This window comes from Festucalex cinctus, chromosome 12, assembly GCF_051991245.1.
Source record: "Festucalex cinctus isolate MCC-2025b chromosome 12, RoL_Fcin_1.0, whole genome shotgun sequence".
NCBI lineage: Eukaryota > Metazoa > Chordata > Actinopteri > Syngnathiformes > Syngnathidae > Festucalex > Festucalex cinctus.
In genome coordinates this window covers 5,880,751-5,902,490 of record NC_135422.1, presented here as the reverse complement: position 1 = coordinate 5,902,490, position 21,740 = coordinate 5,880,751, and the positions used below count along the sequence as shown (strand labels likewise).

The 21,740-nt window shown below is 37.3% G+C and overlaps 1 protein-coding gene and 1 long non-coding RNA gene across 2 annotated transcripts; one reads left to right on the top strand and one right to left on the bottom strand.

Moving 5' to 3' along the window:
* Positions 1-6,346: 6,346 nt before the first annotated feature.
* Positions 6,347-10,401, bottom strand: LOC144032021 (uncharacterized). The gene is made up of 3 exons (XR_013287663.1): positions 10,302-10,401; positions 9,982-10,103; positions 6,347-6,410 (listed from the first exon to the last, which is right to left on the bottom strand). It is a non-coding gene; the product is annotated as an uncharacterized LOC144032021 (long non-coding RNA).
* A 97-nt stretch (positions 10,402-10,498) lies between these two features.
* On the top strand, positions 10,499-15,210 carry otx2b (orthodenticle homeobox 2b). Its single transcript, XM_077539710.1, has 4 exons — positions 10,499-10,903; positions 12,351-12,536; positions 12,797-12,948; positions 14,051-15,210. Exons 2-4 carry the CDS (start codon positions 12,440-12,442, stop codon positions 14,672-14,674), a joined length of 873 nt encoding a protein of 290 aa, XP_077395836.1. The 5' UTR covers positions 10,499-10,903; positions 12,351-12,439; the 3' UTR covers positions 14,675-15,210.
* The last annotated feature ends 6,530 nt before the right edge of the window (positions 15,211-21,740 follow it).

Below are 21,740 nucleotides of genomic sequence, written 5' to 3'. Positions count from 1 at the left end.
CTTCTTCTTCTTCTCTGGTTGCTCGTCGCTCGCCGCATGGCACTTCGCTTGGCAGGTCCTCCGCAGACATTCCTCTCCTCCCGGTTGGCGTGGCCCACCGCCACTACTACTAAGCTGGTCCCGAGCTTCGTGCTTTACAAGTCCGGCCCACAACAAATTCCACAAGCCACTGACCAGTCCCCCCCAGCAACCAGGAGAGAGGTAAAGGAGGAGGAGGAGGAGGAGAGGGAGGGAGAGAAGGAGAGCTGGATTAGAGGTGGGCTGCTTTGTGTTGTGACTGGTTGTTAGAAAACAAACATGCTCAGATGTAAATACACCACTGTTCTCATTTGACACTTTTTTTTCTTTTTTTTTTTAACTATACCTGGTAGAGTAAATTTGACTCGTATTAGAGAGGGACCAAATAGTCTCAGTTTTAGAGTAGGCTAAGATTTACACTAGGAAGAGACTAAAATGGACAATTAAAAAAAAATAAAATAAATAAAAGTCACTCAAGGGTTGAGGAACAAACTCACGGCCTTCAGCATGGTAGACTGCCACACTACGACCGGAGCTCGGCCCCTCCTACTGTTTTCTTTTCTCCAAGAGGGTCCGTGTACTTTTCGGCCATTCGTTTTTCCTTCTGAAGCAAGGACACGGAAAACGGGAAACAAACCGATTTCCGTTTTTCGTTTTGATGTGTATGAACAAATAAATAGAAACGAGTCGTCTCCCGTTTTTGTTGAAATAAAAATGAAAATGAAAAACGGGAAACGAGCCCTTATCCGACGTTCTTTTAGGTGTTCATTTAGCACAAATCGGGAAATGAAATGTGGCCGTAAACCGTTTTTCGCAAGCTGGTTTCTCCTTGACCCGGTAGCCGTCCATTTTTTGCGGCGCGGCGCTGCTGCTGCAGTGGCAGCTTGCTGCTACTGGTTCTGTTCCACGCCTTGTCTCGTTTAACCCTGTTGGATGTTGTTGTTTTGGTTTCTTAGTTTGTAGCTCATTTTTGACTCCTCGGTTTTGTTTATTAAACTTTTTTTTTTTTTTTTTTTACCACATTCTTTGCCTCCTCGCCCTGTTTCCCTGCACCTGGGTCCTCTACCCTCCACAACATGACAATATTTATGAATGAAATACAGTGACATGCACCACACACGTCCATGCAGAGCTCAGAATTTGCTTACCTGTGCCTCAAATCCACCAAAATTGCATTACCCCACCTGTGTCACGACTTAGACATGGTATTAGCGAGTCTATAACCTAGTCTCCTTTTTGTCAGTGTTGCGCAATAAAATGTGACTTTCGGGCATAGCACAATCTACCAAATTCACAAACACATTAAAGTAGAATTGCCTCGATACAACAATGATAACACTGTCTATGAAAATACGACTGATTAAAGTCAAACGATTCCCCCAACATCATCAGATGAATATTTCCCTCAATCCAAAACTGCTGACGGACAACTCAAGCAGCAGTAGGACAGGAGCCGTAAGGCGCCCCTCCCCGCCCACCTCCCTCCCCTCCTGTGTTTACCCTCCTAATTGCAGGGGAGGGGCCGGCTGACAGGCGAGCCATCACAGATTCCCCACAGGCCCGAGGCTGGGAACGCTCCCGCCGCCGTCTCCCAAAAAAAAAAAAAAAAAAAAAAAAAGCCACGACGATGTCCAACTGTCACGGAGGAGCCTTCGCTGGGCCCAAAGAGAGATATTAAAGAGTGGGGAGGAATTGGCACTGTTGGCACTAACAGGGGGTACACTTGAGAAGTCCAAGTGGGAAGCCGGGGGCGTCGCCAAAGTGTCATTCAAAGCAAAGTGGGCTTTGGGCAGGGAAACACAACAAACACGCACACGGCTTCAGCGCACAACTGATGTAAAAGTACTGAAGTCGTCAAATCACTGATTGACTATGATTTCATGTAAATTACTTCTCTGATACTGTCAGTACACAATGTAAAGTCTAGGGATGCATGATAATATCGGTGGCCGATAATTATCGGCAATTATCGACCTATTTGACGTCAAACAGATAAACCGGATAAAGAAATTTGCCAAAAATTATCGGCAATTATCGACCAATTTGACAGCTTACAGAAAAACCAGATAAAGAAATTTGCCGAAAATTATCGGCAATTATCGACCAATTTGATTTCATACAGATAAACCAGATAATAAAGAAATGTGCCGATAATTATCGGCAATTATCGACCAAATTTGACAGCATACAGAGAAACCAGATAAAGAAATTTGCCAAAAATTATCGGCAATTATCGACCAATTTGATTTCATACAGATAAACCAGATAACAAATAAATTTGCTGATTATTATCGGCAATTATCAACCGATTTGATTTCATACAGATAAACCAGATAATAAAGAAATGTGCCGATAATTATCGGCAATTATCGACCTATTTGACGTCAAACAGATAAACCGGATAAAGAAATTTGCCAAAAATTATCGGCAATTATCGACCAATTTGACAGCTTACAGAAAAACCAGATAAAGAAATTTGCCGAAAATTATCGGCAATTATCGACCAATTTGATTTCATACAGATAAACCAGATAATAGAGAAATCCGCCGATAATTATCGGCAATTATCGACCTATTTGAGGTCAAACAGATAAACCAGATAAAGAAATTTGCCGAAAATTAGCGGCAATTATCGACCAATTTGATTTCATACAGATAAACCAGATAATAAAGAAATGTGCCGATAATTATTGGCAATTATCGACCTATTTGACGTCAAACAGATAAACCAGATAATAGAGAAATCCGCCGATAATTATCGGCAATTATCGACCAATTTGACAGCATACAGAGAAACCAGATAATAAAGATATTTGCCGATTTCATTTCATTTGATTTCATACAAACCAGATAATAGAGAAATCCGACGATAATTAATGGCAATTATTGACCAGTTTGATTTCAATTGTATGCAAGTTAATTTTGCAAACAATTATCGGCTTACTTATCAGTTATCGACATCGGCACTTTCTAAACGATGACTTTATCGGTATCGGTTGAAAATAGCATTATCGTGCATCCCTAGTAAAGTCTTTATAAGGTGCACAATTTCCAATCCAGCTCTTGCTTTCATTTTCACAAGTGAACTGATTAAACAAGTCTATAAATTTTCTCCAAAATAAATGACATTAGAAGGCATCTGCAAATCATCAACAAACAGCGACAAAAACTTTAGATTTACTAGGGGTGTTAAAAAAAATCGATTCGGCGATATATCGCGATACTACATCGCGCGATTCTCGGATCGCTTCAATAAAAAAAATCGATTTTTTTTTTTTTTTTTTTTTTTTTTTTTTTTTTTTTTTTTTTTTAAGAGCTCAGAATTGTTCATTCGGTAGTCTTACCGATTCAACGTCTTATCATCATTGCCTTTTTCTTTTCTTTTTTTGTGTGTGTGTGAATCGATTTTTAAACTTCCATTTTTAATGGAAAAATATTCAACAAAACGTCTGACTTCGGGTTAGGATTCAAACCTTGAGCATGGAAGAATGTTATATGAACGGAACATTAAGCCTTAATATTTTATTTTAATGCTGTTCAAACATGAAACAGATTACAACCTCTATAAGACTGAAATTTCAGATAAATAAATAATACATTTTCATATAAATCTTCCACTCTACAAGCTTACTGATTAGTATTTTCTACATTTGAATGAAAAAAAATCGCAACAATCGACTTATAAATTCGTATCGGGATTAATCGGTATCGAATCGAATCGTGACCTGTGAATCGTGGTACGAATCGAATCGTCAGGTACTAGGCAATTCACACCCCTAAGATTTACTACTATTTGACAAGTTTTAGCGACAACCACATTTTATAATCAAGAGGTAAATAAAGTGTGCATGAATGTACGTACACTAACAGGCCATCCAGGGAGGTCTAATCCACTGTGGGTTGTAAGTGAAGGGGGTCAAATAGAATCCCAGTGGGGCCCCACACAGTGACCCTATCACATATTCAGGTCAGATAAACAAAACACAGTGGAAAGGAAGGTTAAAGTGGGAAGAGTCTCCTCTTCACGAGCTCTCCAACACCAGTCAAAAAAAAAAAAAGAAAAAAAAAATCATTTGATGAATCATGAATAGTCACACCAAGCGCAAGTGCTGTGACCATTCTCCCCAAAATACATTATTATGGGGATTAAACATGAAATCTCACAATGTAACGTCTTTAAATGTGTTATGAATGCCTCCCAGAATCCAATTCAAATCCCAGGTTGCCAAATAAGCCTGAACAAATCCCCCCCCCCCCCCCCCCACTTTGACTTCCTCTTCCTTTGAAGACTCCACAGGTCCGGTCTGCAGGGCAGCTTTTAGCACGCCGCGCACACACCTCCACGTGCGCGCACGACGCCTACAGAGGCGAGGTGCCATGCAGGCCTCTGTTTGCAAACACACTTGCACTCACGGTGTAACACGTACACAGTACGCATGCACCAATAGCAGTCCTCGAACTCAAACTCATAAAAACGCTCCGATTCTACGACATCCGTCATATACGTACTACTAGTCTGTCTTCTGAGAATGTGCTGTGCGCACTTCGGCAGATTGTTCTTCAAAAAGAGTCCAAGTTTGCCTGCTTATAGCTTATTGACACTCCAGTTTATGTTTACTGGTAAATTAAACAAACATTAAGGATAACTACAAGCTACAAACTACAGTAAGGATAACTACAAGCTATATTTAAGCATGTATACTCCATTTTAGCTAGCTAGCTTAATGCTACACAAGGCCTAAATCAGGCGTGTCCAAAATACGGCCCGGCGACCATTTGCGGCCATTTTGTAGTGGCCCGCGACATATGCTAAAAATGGCATTTGACTCTGTGGACCACATTTGACTTTTTTTTAACTCTATTAAAGGTTATTTTAGTTAACTAAAACTAACGAAAAAAACTAAACTGCTGCTTTTTAATAAAAGAAAACTAACTGAAACTACATTTTATGTTTACAAAACTAACTAAAATAAAACTAACTATAATTATAGCAAAAATGTCCTTTGTTTTAGTCTTTGGTAATTAATTTAATGCATGAGCCTTGGGGATTGATTTTAAATGTAATTTTTAGTAGATTTATTTTGATATAAACCGGAATAATGACAAGCTTGTGCACAATACTACACATAAAAAAAAACTAAAACTAATACTGAAACTAACTAAACCAAAACTAAGCATTTATTAAAGAACTAAAAGTAATTTAAAAAAACTAACAGAACCACCCTGAAAACCAATTAAAACTAACTAAATTAAAAACAAAACAAAACTCAAAACAAAATAAAAACTAAAATGAAAAATTCCAAAACTATAATAACCCGACAAATAAATTGGTATATATACTGTAGCATTTTTCTAAATATGCAAAAGCACAAATAAATTATTTGTACAATTTTTAGGACTAAACACAATTTCTCTTCATAACATTATGTGGCACCTTGCGTCCTTCGGATTTTAAATACATAAATAAATAAAACTGAAATAAAAGGAAATCTTGACGACACTTTGCATTTGTGTTAGTTTTCATGGAAAAGACATATGAAGCAATATGAAAATAATCCCATCTTGTCACACATGTAATTAGCATCTGAGCATCTTCCGAAAATCAAGACACATAACAGTGCAAAAATTTTGGCATTAAAACTTAATACGCAAAATATTACTTTATAATATTATTTTCCTTTAATATCGTTACTGTTTGAATGATAACAATTGCCCAAAAAACGTATACTCATATCAGTAAAATTGATTATTTCTAAAAGGAAATTATGTGGCGTTATTGATCAAATGATATGAAAATGACTCTTACATCCTGGCAAAATTGATTATTCGATGTTCTTATACAACAAATCACAACTCAAGTAGACTTTATATTTTTTTATTTTTTTATTTTTTTATTTTTTTATTTGTGTATTTATTTATTTTTTATTTTATTTTTTTTTAATTTATTTTTTTATAGGGCATTTTAAAAACAACAACAAAGTGACAAAGTTCTGTACATAATAAGGATGAGCATGAATTATTAAACATTATGATTGTAAGAATAATACATGCTATTTAAGTAGTAATTATGTGATATTCAATACGTTTGTCTTTCAAGAATATTTTATCAAAATAAAACACAATTTCATCCAAATTTCAAGACATAATGACATATTCAAGTATGTATCAAATGTCAGTCTTGTGCCGATATCGGCGCATCCCGAAATCACTTCGTCACTTCCTGAAATGAACAAAACTGTCAAGTTTGAGTTGACTTGAGTGTCTTCGCTTCTCCTTCGGACAACCTTGACTTGGCCTGGCGTGCTGCCCCCCCCCCCCCCCCCCCCCCCTTCCTCAGTGTCGATGAGCGATGACAATGAATTTAATTGCATCCGTTTGTTTGTCGGGAACTCCTGCGTAAACACAACGCAACACAACAACAATCACAGCTCTAATTAAAAGGCGTCAACTTGGCAAACGCACACATTGCAGTCATGGCCTTGTGGGGCCGCATTTGATCCGCATGGAGGATGGAAAGTTTTGACGATTTGCGCTTGCAAAATTGCGGCACTTCGAATCCTAAACGTGTGTGACAGTTACTGCTTGTATTTGTTGACATCTTTTGACCTACATCTCCCCGTGGAATATTGTCGCAATGTGGGAATAGCAGAGCCAGAATGAAGCTGGATTTGAACTGGTTGATTTTTTTGTTTTTGTTTATCATTAACTCATTCACTCCCAGGACATTTACGCTGTTTTACTGGATTTTGACTGATTTTGCAACGGCCATAGCATATTGTGTCCTATTGCTATTAAAAAATGGAACTTACCAAAAGAAAGATTAAAGTGTCTTCTTTCATCAGGAAAAAAAAGTGTATTTCTAGCTGTTTCCATTTTGCATCAATTAGCATTAGAACATGGCTAAGTTTCATCATTATTCACAAATCTGTTTAAAATAGTGGGGGAAAGAGCTTTTTGATCTCTTATACTCTGCTGCCATCTGCTGGCCGTTTTTGTAATAACTACCACTGCTTCAAACATTCTCTTCAGTTCAGAGGTTGCATCAAAGCCAAAATGTATAATTACATCTTTGGGAGCATGGTAATATTTAAAATAGAACGTATTTATACGTTTTTGGCCAAAAGTTGGAGTATTCAAATTTTTGGGTGTTAATTTTAACTCCTGAAGTCTAGCTTTAATATTTTAGAATTAAATGGTGTCCAGGGTATTTTTTTTACAGAGTTGACCACCTAGTGTAATGTTAGATTAACTCAGCAGTGATGTAATTAAGCTCCGCCTCCACACCAGTACTTCTCTAGTTTGAGAAAGACGAGTCAGCCATTTTCTCCTCTTTGTTTATCACTGTGAAACACTGACATACAAACAAAAGGAGTTTGGGTCCAATCGATGCATTTTTAAATACATTTTTCACTTTAACTACAAATATGGTGCCTTTTTTTGTAGAATGTAGTAATCTTGTACCAGTGTGTGGGAAAGAAGTGGTACTTTAATTGACTTGAATTTTAGTTTTTGTTATTGTTTTTTTTACTGTCTACGAGAGTTAAATATTTTTGCTAGTATTAAAATTTCTAGTGTTAATGACAGCAACTCGTTTTGAGTTTTGCACACTAGCGTAGTGCAAAATCAACACTGACCAGTGTTGACTAGTGTTACATTTCAACTACCATCAGGGTTGTTTTAACTCCATCTTTCAAAAGTGTTGTTTTTATACGGAGCCCCTAAGGTGACATGGTAGAAAAAAAAATAACTGCGTTCCCTCGCAAACATTTTTGCGTTCCCTCGCAAAGATTGCATAGTTGTTTTGGGGTTGTTTTTTTTCGCCTAACATGTCACCTTAGCTGTGCCGTAAACACTTCCGGGTCATCTTCCATGTGAACAAAAGCGACGAGGACGGAACGTTTCTAAACATGAAACAAAAGAGTGGGAAAGCTTTCCCAAAGCGACTAGGATGGAGCATGTATTTTTCCACTGCTTTGTTTACACGTCGCTTTTGTTCACATGGAAGATGACCCGGAAGTGTTTAAGGCGCAATGGTAGGCGAAAAAAACAACTTTGCGTTCTCTCGCAAAGATTTGCGAGTGAACGCAAAGTTTTTGTTTTGTTTTATTTTTTTCTACCATGTAGGGGCTCCGTATTTTTAACTGTATTTAATGAAGAACAATATTGACACTTTTGAAGCGTTAAATCAAATTGTGAGCTGAAGTAACACTGTCGAATGTTTTTTTTTTCGGACTGCTCGTCCATTTTGGATACATTTAGTGCACCTTCATTGCAAAGGTGTCATATTTTGTAGCCTCATATTGAGTCTCGCGGGCTAATTAAAATACAGCTTGTGATGATCCTCATTCGCCTCAAATCTCTTTTTTCTTCCGAGCACACGCACACACAGCTGCGGATCCACTGTGTGTAATAAAGGTTTCACTTATACACGTTAAAAGAAATACTAATACTAATTCTGTTACTGCTGTTCTAATTTTTGAAGACCAACAAGACAAAAAATGGCAGGTTTATTGTTTTTAAAAAAATGTGCAAAAAAAAAAAAGGAAATACAGTGGTTAAAAAAAAGAAGAATGTAGTGTTGTTTTTTCCTGCTTTTTCTGCACAGAATAAATTCCTCCAACACATTCTTCCTCTTCATCCATGCAGATATGAAACAAGAAGCGAGCTATATAAGTGGTAAATATGCATGTGCTTGAGTGTGTGGGGTTGCCAGTATTTAAATTCTCAACCAGCTTGTCTTCTATTTGCTCTCCTCAATTATTTATGATACATATGTTTATTCTATCACGTCTTTTTTTTTTTTTTTAATATACATAATGTGCCGAGACAGTGCGAACGACTTATTAATTGGCCCAAATCTTTCCACCTGCCACCCCCGAGCCCCTTCCGAGCCCCTCACGGCTATCAAAGTAGTGAGTGAGACAAAGTGGGAATCACAGGTTGGAGGAGGAGACTCTGCTTTCATGCACAGCCTAAGGTGGAGTGCAGCAGAGGCGGAGATAAAAAAAAAAAAAAAAAAAAATAAAAAGGCGGTGGGAGCGCACGCAGCCCGCCAGGGGCGCTTAACTCCTTGTGCCTTTAAACGTCCTTTTAACACGCACACTCCCCGCGGACGGCCCCGCTTCTTTTTTTTTTTTTTTTTTTTAGCAGCCCATCAATTATTGAGCTATATACTTCCACGCGCCAGATAAACTGGCGCAGACGTGCTCGTTTGCTCATTTGACACGCAGATATTTAGGAAATCAAATGCGGGTATATAGAAAAATAAATGAGTGGAAAGGAGTGTCAACAAAATGTAAAATAAATGCAAAAATAAAATGTAAATAATAATAATAATGGCCATGATGATTTCCTTCCTTAAATAACGAAAATATGAACACGATATATATATATATATATATATATATATATATATATATATATATATATATATATATATATAAACAAATAAATAAATAAATAATAGACGTTCCTTTAAATAATTTGAAAAAAAAAAGTAAATTCTTTAGAAATAATAACATGCATGGTACATAAAAGAAAAATCAACGATATTGCTGATAGGCTACCATGGCCCTATTATACCAAAAATAATGTCAACATAAGATTGATTTTTCTTTATAATAATGCAATGTGTCGAATAAATATTCAACTATCTGCTGCCCCCATGAAGAAAAAAAAAAGAGAGAGAGAAATCCCTCTGCTCAAGTGAACGATGACGATTGAAAAAAATAAAATCCAACTTTGAGGGTCTAACAAAAATGAGAGGAGAGCGAGAGGGTGATGATAATTTGGTGCAGGCATTTTGATGGCACGCCGACAGATCGAAAAAAACTCCAAATCGTCAATAATCAATATTCAAATATGTCGCTGTGACGAAAATCTCACTCTCGAGCTCGAGTGTCATCATAAAAAATGTGGTGTGAATATTTCAAATGAAGAAAACGACGTTCAAGTATATTTTACCTCGCATCTCGTCTTGCGGTTGGAACATCTTCATCCTCCTCCTCCTCCTTCTCTTCATCCCGGAGCTCGTGCTTGTGTTTGTCTCTGGCGCAGGCCTGCAGTCTTGTGACACACTCGATGCTCTGCGGATGAGAGGACACTTTTTTTTTTTGAAGACATAAATCTCTAAATCCTCTTTTTTTTTCCTGCATGCGACACGACGCGCGGGAAAAGGCGTCTCTTGACATTGTTTTTTTTTTTAACTCTTTCTCTCCAAAGGACGTTAATTGCTCTCTCCTTATTGTCTTTAATTTATTTTGGAATGATTTAAAATTCTTTACCTTACGCAAAATGGTATTTCAAAAATAATAATAATAATAAAGTGATAATAACTCAACTTTTCATCATTTTCAAGCAAGCATACTTCCACTTAATTTGCACTTTTAAACTGGCCATTGGATGAGGGCAGTGGTTCCAAAAAGTATCTGAGGTGGGGAGGGGGGGGGGGGGGGACCCCGACCCGCCCCTCCTCCCCCCACACCCACCAGCACCAGTGTGTGTGGGAGCTGAGCTCCTATTGGTTGCCTCTTTGTACAAATTCCAACTCCAAGCACTTCACTCCCAACACACCAACAAATCCTATGCTGCCTCCTCCTCCTCTTCCTCCTCCTCCTCCATCATCATCATCATCATCATCATCCTCATCATCGTCATCATCATTTCGCTGCTGCAGCACGGCTTCAAAACGCAACGCAGGCGCTCCACGTTGAACTTTGTGTTCTGACACTGCGGATACTGTTTTCTTTTTTTTCTTTTTTTTTTGCTTAGGTTTTTTCCCTCCGTGGCATCTTTTTCGATATTGAGCTGGACGTCGTTGCTCTCACTCGACTTTTATCAGTCGTTCAGGAGGACGCACAAAAAGACGTTTGCACTCGGGAGCAAGGTGGGTTCACTTTTTTTTTGGTTTTTTTTTCGTCTCTCACTGTTTGTTTTAGCTCGTTGAAATTTGAAACAGAGCTTCCATTTGCCCGCAACAGAAAGCACACAGACATAAAACAAATTAAAACATTTTTTTTTTTTCACATATTGGTGAGGGATGAAATAATGTATTGCGTAAAATCATGAAAAATAAAAAAAGAGGAACCAAAGAAATAACAGGTTACAAAATTTACTAAAAAAAACAAAAAAAAAAAACATTTTCAATATTTAAAAATTATTAAGCAAACTTTAAAAACATTTAGCGAAGTTTAAAATAATAATAAAAATAATAAAAAGGAAAAAACATGATTAATTAAAGCTGTTTAAAAGTCCTTACGAGGAAAAAAAAAAAAAAAGCAAAGTTTTTAACCTGGATTAAAAAGCATTTATACACTCGGGGCTGACTTCACTTCTGTTGGCAGCCTATTTAGTCCATCTGTGTACAGCATAATAGCTAAATGCAGTTTCACCATGTTTGCTTCGAACTCTGAGTTCCACTCGTTGGCCCAAATCTGCATGTCGCTCTCAGAGAGCTGCTGGGTTTGTATTTAATCAGCATTTCTTGGATATATTCAAGACCCGAACCATTCAGTGAAGTATAGGCAAAGACAAAAAAAAAATCATTTATTAAAAAAACAAAACAACATTCCTTTAAACATGTAAATAAAAAAAAATGCCTCAAAATTTGAGCAAAATGTTCCATTTTAGGCCTCCCGTATTGCATTCATTAATTGAGTGTACATTTTCACATTTAGCAATTAGCATGAATAATTTAAGAGCAAGAAACTTATTTCTATATGTTCCATTTTGCTTGATAGAATAAACGATAAATCGATTCTACATGATTTTAAAATGCAAACGCAGGCCTTTCATCATCAAACATTCAGCCGAGACTCGTTGCATATTTATCAGGAAATTGGACTACAATCATCTGAACTCACTTGCCACTTGGATTAGCTCGTTAATTAATCAATACGTTAAAAAGAAGGTGCTGTGATAATTAAACTCGGCCAGGGGTGATGATGATGATGATGATTATTATTATTATTATTATGATTATTGAGCGGGAATGTGCAACTGGTCGACATGTTTCAGCGTGGCAGATTGGGACGAGGTGCACAAAACCGTTGGAAAAAAGGACAACCGAAGAAATAAGGCTAACGGATGAGGGACATTCATATACTGTACTTTTACATTGTTCAAAAAATAATAAAAATAGTGATTAAGGTATATCTTTAAACAAAATGCACACAGCTATGCCACAAATGTGGAATATTTATTCTGCTTAAATTCAACGGAGAAAACATTGAGCCAATGTTTATAATTTTGCTTGTGGTTCTTTTATTTTTGTGTGCATCGTTAACTCGCTGCCGTTTTTTTTTGTTTTTTTGTTGTTGTTTTTTTGTGGTCAGGTGTCTACAGTGAGGACAGCAGGCGCACATCAGGCGCTTCATCCATTTCCAACATTTTCTCCAACTTGAGCCACCAGACCAACATTAGCATGATGTCGTATCTAAAGCAACCACCTTACACAGTCAATGGGCTCAGTTTAACCACTTCCGGAATGGACCTCTTGCATCCGTCCGTGGGCTATCCAGGTGAGCGACAACTGTCTTCCGTTGGTGATGTTTACATTAAAAAAATAAAAGCCCAGATAACGTCACTGCTTTTCTGAAGTTATACATCCGAGTTACATTTGTCCGCGTCGTGATTTGGTCACAAACACGAATCCGGGATTCGCGCGCCAAACCAAAAAAAAAAAAAATGAAAAAAATTACTCGTCGTCTTACTTCAGCGAATCTTTTAAAAGTGTTTTCATATCGTTTCACTTTGTATTTTTGTTGTCTTGCTGTTGCAGCGACGCCAAGGAAGCAGAGAAGAGAGAGGACTACTTTTACGCGCGCGCAGCTCGACGTCTTGGAGGCGTTATTCGCCAAGACGAGGTATCCGGACATATTCATGCGCGAAGAAGTGGCTCTCAAAATCAATCTACCTGAATCTCGTGTACAGGTGAGTCGCTATAAGGTTTTGATTTTTTGGGGAACATCCGGTAATGAAAATATTTAGCGTGGAAAAAGCCAATTTGAAAAAAATAAATAAATAAATCACGTGGAAACAGATTAAAATAGGTATTTCATATTTTATTAAAAATATCTTCCGTCGAGTGACAGTTATAAAGAAACAAAAATAAGAGTCGATTAAATAAAAATAGGACTTCAAAATGAAAGATGGCGACTGCTTGCTGCTTTCACAATAAAGATTTGTTGCCGCAGTGGTATCGATATATATATTTTTTATTTTAATTTAACTGTTCACGTTTGTAAATATAGCCTACAGTAGTTTTGGAGTTATGTCCTCCAAGCTAGCTCAATTTTGACAAACTTTTTTTTTTAAGCAATGCAATTCAATGAAAATGAATGCTGGCAATAATCAAATTAAAATGTAATTGGCATTAAATAAATAAAGTAAACGGATGTGGTGTTCGTTTAGATTGTTTTTGGCCTAAATTATAGTTGTTCTTATGTCTTTATTTGCCTGCTTGACAAACCAGTAAAGAGAGAAAAAAAAACAACTCAGTTTTGAGGTGACTTGACCATAATTTTCCTTTGGTATAGGCCTACTTCTTTTTTTCTTTTTTTTTTTTAAGGGGCGATTCTAGCACTTTTTTTTTTGTAGAACTCAAATAAAGATGCGCTGATGATAAAATAAAATAGTCGCTACTAATATTTCCCATATTCAATGCACTGAAAAATAACATTTGAAATAACATTTATAATCAAAACAATTCAGTGGGCCGTTTCCAAGCCTTTGAAGTGTGTATTTGTTATTGTCCTTATTATTATTATTCTTATTATTATGCTATTGCTCTTATAAAAGACATCAATTTTTCGAACCATTACTGAAAATGATAAAAAGTAAACGTTTGTTTTGGTTGATAAAGGGGTTAAAAGTGTAGCCTACGTGCTAGTTTTTTTTTTATGTGCGTAAATGAAGAAAGAAGAAAAAAAGAAAGGTTTGAGTGGACAAAATAAAGCACAGATTGAGAAAATGTCGGCGTTAACGAACTTTTACTCAAAGCTCTTTATTTGCCAATTGCGTCGGCTCGTTGCAGGTTTGGTTCAAGAACCGGCGGGCCAAGTGTCGCCAGCAGCAACAGCAGCAGCAGAACGGCGGCCCGAACAAGGCGCGGCCGGCCAAGAAGAAAAGCTCCCCCAGCCGAGAAGTGAGCTCGGAGAGCGGCGCCAGCGGCCAGTTCACTCCCCCCACCAGCACCACCACCGTCCCGGCCATCTCCAGCAGCACGGCGCCGGTGTCCATCTGGAGCCCGGCCTCCATCTCGCCGCTCTCGGACCCGCTGTCGACCTCGTCGTCGTGCATGCAGAGGTCCTACCCGATGACCTACACGCAGGCGTCCGGCTACGGCCAAGGCTACGCCGGCTCCACGTCCTACTTCGGCGGCATGGACTGCGGCTCTTACCTCACCCCCATGCACCACCAGCTGTCCGGCCCGGGTTCGACCCTGAGTCCGATGGGCACGAACGCGGTGGCGGGCCACCTCAACCAGTCGCCGGCGTCGCTCTCCACGCAGGGCTACGGCACTTCCGGCCTGGGCTTCAACTCCACGGCGGACTGCCTGGATTATAAGGACCAAGCGGCGTCGTGGAAGCTGAACTTCAATGCCGATTGCTTGGATTATAAGGATCAGACCTCCTCGTGGAAATTCCAGGTCCTGTGAACTGCTCACACCGCTGCGGACACATGCGCGCGCGGGGCCCTCGATGAAAACTGGAGGTGCGGGACCCCGCTTCAAACGCTCTCTTAGAGGAGAGGTTTAATTTATTTGAGCACTGGCGAAGAGATTTTTCTTTACTTCTTCCACTCACCTGTAGCCCCCCCATCCATGTCTTAGCAGTGCACCTGTTGAGGACAAGGCCACGGAACGAGAACCTTGGACTAGAACCTCCTTTTAATGAAGCTCTGTGGACATGCAGGATGCACTACTTTATTTAAGAAAAACAAAACAAAACAGTGTTTATGAAGAATCAATATGTAGTTTCTAAGAGACAATCAGTGTGTCTTATATAAATGGTACATGTGTTTTTTTGTTTTTGTTTTATTTCTATGTGCTAGCCTTCGAAACTGTGATCTGTTGTATTGTATGCAATTTGTCAGCCCCTCCTCGCATCACACTCTCTTCCAACATGTTTTCTTTTTCTGGAAGTGGGAGGGGGGGAAGAGAGCAGACGCTAATAATTAAATGAGACTTTGCAAGTGGTAGTAATAATATGAAGGCTCGCATCCACACACAAAACGGCTCCAAAGAAGACATAAAAAAAGAATTTAAAAAAAAAAAAAAAAAAAAAAAAAAAAGGTCCCATGAGCTTTCACTGAACGATACGGCATTTTATGGGGTAACCAAAAATGTAATTTAAAATATTTAGTTGGAAGACAAAAATCAAAACAAGGCCTTTTTGTTTTAACCTCAATGAAACCTATAATTTAATGGGTTTAATAATTTTTTATTTTTTTTAAATATGATGAAGCACATCTTAACGCTTTTATTTCTCCCCCAATTCAAAAAAAATAAAAAAAAAATACTCACAAAAGGTCCAGCAGTTTAATCCCACAAAAGATGTTAATCCCAATATTTTCACCTAGCAACAGCGGATCCTATTCAAGGCCCAAACACAAGCGTGTTGAAATAACACAATGGAAATGGCTTATTTTTTTAAATGGGCTCTAAATATTTTTTTTACTTCAATTTCTCTTGAATGAGGAGTCAAGATGTTGTCCGAAGAATTTTGCTTGTGTTTCTCAAACTCACCAACAAAGTCACAGCCTATTACGGCCGAGACGTGTAAACGAGTCGACATGGCTGTGCAAGCGGGCTAATTGTTAGAAGTCCAACATTCAATTAGTATCCTTGACATTGCCAATAATCTCTCTTTCATTGCAGCCTCCGCTGGAGGAGCGCACTAATTAAAAGCTTCCTCGAAATAATCGAAGCGTTAAAAAAAAAGACAAGAGCCACTTTGATTCCACTCCTGGATGCTCGTTAGTGCGCCTGCGCGTCGTTTATTTCCAAACTTTAAAAAAAAAAAAAAAAAAAAAAAAAAATGAGGGGCCGGGATTATATTTTTGAAGGTCTACTTGCATTCAAGGGTAAAAATGTGTGCGTGCGGGTTTGCTCACTCGTCACGTGGGTGCTTCATTATGGTGATAAACAATAAAACAATTGAATGAGGAGACAATAGCTCGGCTGACAGACGCGTGAATATTCATGAGAAGAGTCTGCATTGTGGGAACAACTCAACTTTTGAAACAAAATAAAAGTGCAAAAAGTTCTCAAACACTTTCACATGTGTGAAAGTTTTATTTTTATGTTTTTTTTTAAACGGAGGATTTATGTTGCGTAATAATAGCCAAAAAGTAGCCTCGCCCAGGCACGTTGAAACTTAACAAAACGTCCCCAATCTTGTTATTGTAACCTCGAAGGCCGCAAAGTGCACAAGTCAGAGGAGGACAAGATTAGAGAAGGCCTCCACAACGCGTCATATATACATACAAAGAGTTTTAATCAAGACTTTGGCGGCATATGGGCCCAACAGACGCTCAGTAATCCCCCCACCCCCCACCCATCCCCTGCATTGGATTTATGCGGACTGCAGCGCCCCTCGGACCTCGTTTGGGTGCTGCTGCTACGGTCAGAAAGACCCGCGGAGGACCGCTGCATATGGCCTGCAAAAAAAAAAAAAAAAAAAAAAATTAATAATAATAATAATAATTCTATATTTATACGAGGAAACGTATGTAATTGTGTACACGCCTTTATCTTTGTCAAAAGTGCAACAAATTCAAAATAAATAAATACATAAATAAATAAATAAATGTATTTCAAATAATCCAGCGGCATCCCCGTTAAAAGTGCTTATCCAGGCTTAGTCGCCATTTTCTCCAATTATTCAAGTTGGTGACATCATCAATGAATTTGATAATCTTGTCAAAGATTGCATTAAACGGGTTTTGTAGGGCCTACATAATAACAGATTTAGATTTTTTTTTTTTTAATATACAAGTCTAAAGAGCTTTAACGTATAAAAGCATGTTAATTTTTCAGACTGCTCACACAAATAAATCCATGGATTTACAATAAGTGATGATGATACTCACATTAGCCGCAGGTGTGCACAACAGGGCCAAAAAAACAAAAAAACAATAACACTCACACAAACAAAATGAAAAAAAAAAGTGCAACTGATTTTTCTTGTATCGTGCAAGGTCATTTTAGGGACTTTTTGTTACTTTCAAATTTTATTTTTGTCTCTATTACGCCCCAAAATGGATCCATACGCTTTCATAATCTTATCAACAGTTCATTAGCCACTTGACGGCCGATTGAAGTTGTGGTGGCGATGGAGGAGGAGGTTACAACCTTCCATTATTGAGGCATATTTTGTTAAGCTATTCAGAGAGACTAGGGAAAAAAAATCCTCAAAAACATAAGAAGATTATCTGATATCAGCATATGTTAAAAAAAAACCAAAAAAAAAAACACACACGCCCACACAGGCTTATGGGTCAAGTCAAAATAGTTTGTTCAAGCTCACCTGTACGAAATGAAATGTTTTGGAATAATGTCAGTGCTTGCATGTAAACGTCACAATAACAACAGAAATCTTTTGCATAAATGGGAATATTTTTTTAAGTGGATTAAATATCGTCACCTTCACGGCGATGTCCGGCACCAAAGTTGGCTGAGTCAAATACCGAATTCGATATTTAATAATTGCCTGAAACGATTAAAAAACATTGTGTTCAGTCAATTAGATTTTAAATGCATAAAAACAACAACAACCAAACAAAACAAAACACAATGCAATATTTTTTTTTTTTTAGCAATGTCGATTTGAAGGGAAATCATTTTTTTGTAACACTTTTTTTTTGTAAAAAAAACAAAATAAAAAAATAAAATAAAAAATTTGACTGATGTTAATCAAGTTTTTCGTGACTCAAATGAGAGGCACAAAAGACAAATTTAACACTTGGAAAAGTGACAGCTATATTCTTGGCTATACGCAAAGAAGTAGTCTAATTCTGAAATAATAAAATAGCTTTAATTAGCCTACTTTATATGCTATTCAATTATTTGCAGGCAATGATTTCCCACTCAATAAATAGCAACAATAATTGAACAGCATGTAGCACTTTATTTCTTACATCTTCAAATGTCAGCATCCCAAGGAAATCACAATGTCCAGTCCCTGGTGATTTTTTTTTTTTTTTTTTTTTTAATAACAGACTCCATGTTGGCCACTCTTTACTATAAAAGCAGTGCTTTGACATTCCGCAGCGAGAAAATGGCGGGAGCAGCCGACATGTGACGTTTCGTATGATCAAACCGCGCACGCTTAATCGCCTCCAACACACTTTGATCACAAATAGCTTGCAAATGGAGTCGAGTTGACGGTGAACGCCGCCAACTCGACTCCAGCCGACAGCAGCCCGCCCCAAAAGAAGAGCGAACAGTGGCGTCTTATGGAATTATGAACTGCGGCCATATGCATCTGGTGGAAGTCATTCACCGGATTCACAACAAGAAAAGGTTGACTGAATATTTGGTTATGATGCTCATTTTCAGAGGTGTAAACCAACGAAGGACCTCCTCGGACCCCCATGATGGCCACTAGGGGCTCCAAACAGTCAAAAGAGCAGTAATATTTTTATTTATTTGTAGTAATTTGAGAAAGTACAGAGTGACATTTTTGGATTTCTTTAGCACATTTTAAATAGACCAAATTATTCAACGTTATATTTAATTCTATTTTGCCACATTATTTTAGATACTTTTGTTCAGTTATACAATTTCTTCGACATTTTTTTATTTTGTATATTTTTATATATTTTATGTTTGTATATTTTTAAGGCCTAGCTCAGGTGTGTCAAACTCATTTCACCCAAATTTGATCTTAAGTGGGACAGACCTGTTTGTCCATGGCCTAATAAGCATAAAAAAAAAAAATGACAGATCAAAAATATTTTCTGTTTTTTTTTTGTGCAAATAATTACAAGTACATTATGAAAATATTCCCATTTTTTTTTATTATCTTGTTGCAGCATAGTCTGAAATTAAGACATCTTTGCATCAAATTCTGAGTAACAGCAAAATTTTAGAACGTCATTTAAGTGGTCAGTGCGCCCTCCACTGGACAAAATTAGCAACAACATAATTTGGGGGGAAAACTGCAGTTGATGCCGGAATTTACCCTCTGATGGGCCAAGTCTGGCTCGCAGGCCCTATGTTTAACACCCCTAGCTTAGATTATAAACAATATCCTTCTTAGTTTATTTCACGGACTCGTGACAATATTGTGTAAATCAACAGAAGTGCACACTTACAGTTTAATTTTGACATATTTATTTTATTATACTCATTATAGTCTTTCAAGGTGAAAAAAAAAAAAAAAAGATGATAAATATTTAATATTATTGGCTAAAATAGAAGGCCCCAAAGAGGCTTGAGCCAGCCTGCTCATTCCTATTAAACCACTTACACGTGTCCCCATTGGAAATATTAAAATATGTTGATTTACATTTTGAACACCATAAACGCACATGCGGCGTTCGCTCTTCATACAACAAAAATCTTCCAATTCTGCGAGACAAAATGGCCAGTTTGACCCATCAGAGGCATTAATTTATTTTAATATAGTGGAGACTCCTACGTTGAATGCAATTGGAAATTGAGAACCAAAATTTTAGGGCAATAAACTTTTGCAAGACATCAGCGTGTCCATGCAGTCAAAGTATGAAGTCTTTTTATTTTTACTGTATTTCAATGACGTTCACATGTCAATTATGAAACGCTTCGCAGTGTCGTCGGACACCAGCTCAAAAGTCTTTGGAAGTCGGAGTGCCTTCATTCAACATGCCCTGAATACTTGGAAGCGTGCATCTCAATGTCCATTTACATATTTCAACCGCTGCTATGAAACCTTCCATGCACAAAGCAGCGTTCCACAAGCTTCGCTTCAAATCAAAAACATTCTGAAATGCAGGAAGGACACATTTGACGATGACGCCGACCTTTACGGTTTGCACTGCACTGAAAATGAGTGTAGGATGCACATGCAAAATGATCATCGCATATCTTTTGAAGCGCTATTATTACTTTCAATTCTACAAATATTTCCCAAGACAATATTATGATTCATCTTAATATTCCCTGATGTGGCTGTTGCTAATGCAGCAGCAGCACCATTTCAAGTTATAATTATAATATTGCTCATTTTCATTAAGACAATCAAGATTTAATAGTGATTTCTTGAAACCACAACACGTTTGTCAAAGTGATTTTTGAGAAACTGGGACAGTTAAACTAGAAAGTAAATTTAAAGACCATAAAGTAAATGTTAAAAAAAAAAAAAAAATCTACATTTTTCCTGACTGGTTAATAGTACATTCTGCCATCTAGTGGAAGAACACTGAATTGATCTGCCTGTCAATATATGTTGCTGGCATAGATAGAGCTTATTTGCAGTAAATAAATACTCATTTTCAGACCAATGAAGTTGATATTTTCTGCGGCTCACCTGCTGCTCTCACAAGACAACACAATTGTTGCGAATCACTCAACTAGTGCGTGCATATTCAATTACCCTGCAGCCACATCGGCAGATCTGATTTCAACTACTGTATATCTTATTATCACTGCCATGAGGCCTCTCCTAAGTGGGCCATGCGGGAGAAAAATATGCCTCCTATTTTGGACTCAAATCAAGCAGGCACCAAGTGTACGATGTATGGAAAGTACAGTAGAGAGCCACAAAAGCAACAAGAGCGCGAGTACAAATCATTCAAACGTCTGCCAGGTCAAGAGAAGATAATCAAGCACAATGATGCTCGAACTTTATAAATTGCGGTGAAGCTGTAAACTTACTTATATTATTAGGAAAACGGGTTATTTGGAGAGCTATTATTAGAATTTAAATTAACATAATTAACAAGTTGGAGGGATACATGGCTGAAAAAAACATTAAAAATGACAGAAGACGATGGGAGATTATAAATAAATGTGTAGATGCGGATTAAGACCCTAAAAAAAAAAAATATTGAGATATTTGTAAATTAAAATTTTGTTGCTGCGATAACATTTTTGTATGGATTTGTATGTGAGTTTTTGTAATGTTGATTATTTTGTGTACGATGGTTGTGTTTTGTTTTATTTTTGATTGGAGGTTGTTGTTTTTGTCTTTTCTTATACATTAGTGTCGTAAATCGCAATAAAAACAAATAAGACAAACAAGTGATGTTGCACTTTCCTGAAAGATATAAGTCGTTACTGTTATATTTTAATTAATGTCATTAATCTTGTTCCTATATACTCAAAAGTTATGCAGTTCCAACTGTGAACTACACAAGGTACGTACCATGACTTTTAGTTTTAACCATTCCATCCCTGGTTATTATACATTGATGTACAATATACATACAATATACATATATAAATACATATATACAGTACATATTTTGTACATATATACGTATAACATACATATATGTATTGTATACATACAATAAATATAGTGTTCCCTCATTTTCCGCTGGATTAGGTTCCAAAAAATACCGGCAAAAAATGAAATCCGCAAAGTAGTTAGCTTTATGGTTTACATTTTTTATAATTTTTTTTTTTTAAGGCTCTAAAACCCCTCACCACACAGTTTATACACTTTTCTCATCGAGGCGTTTACATTTTCTCACATTTCATTCGTTTAAACATTCTCAATGTTAAAACCTTCATAAAT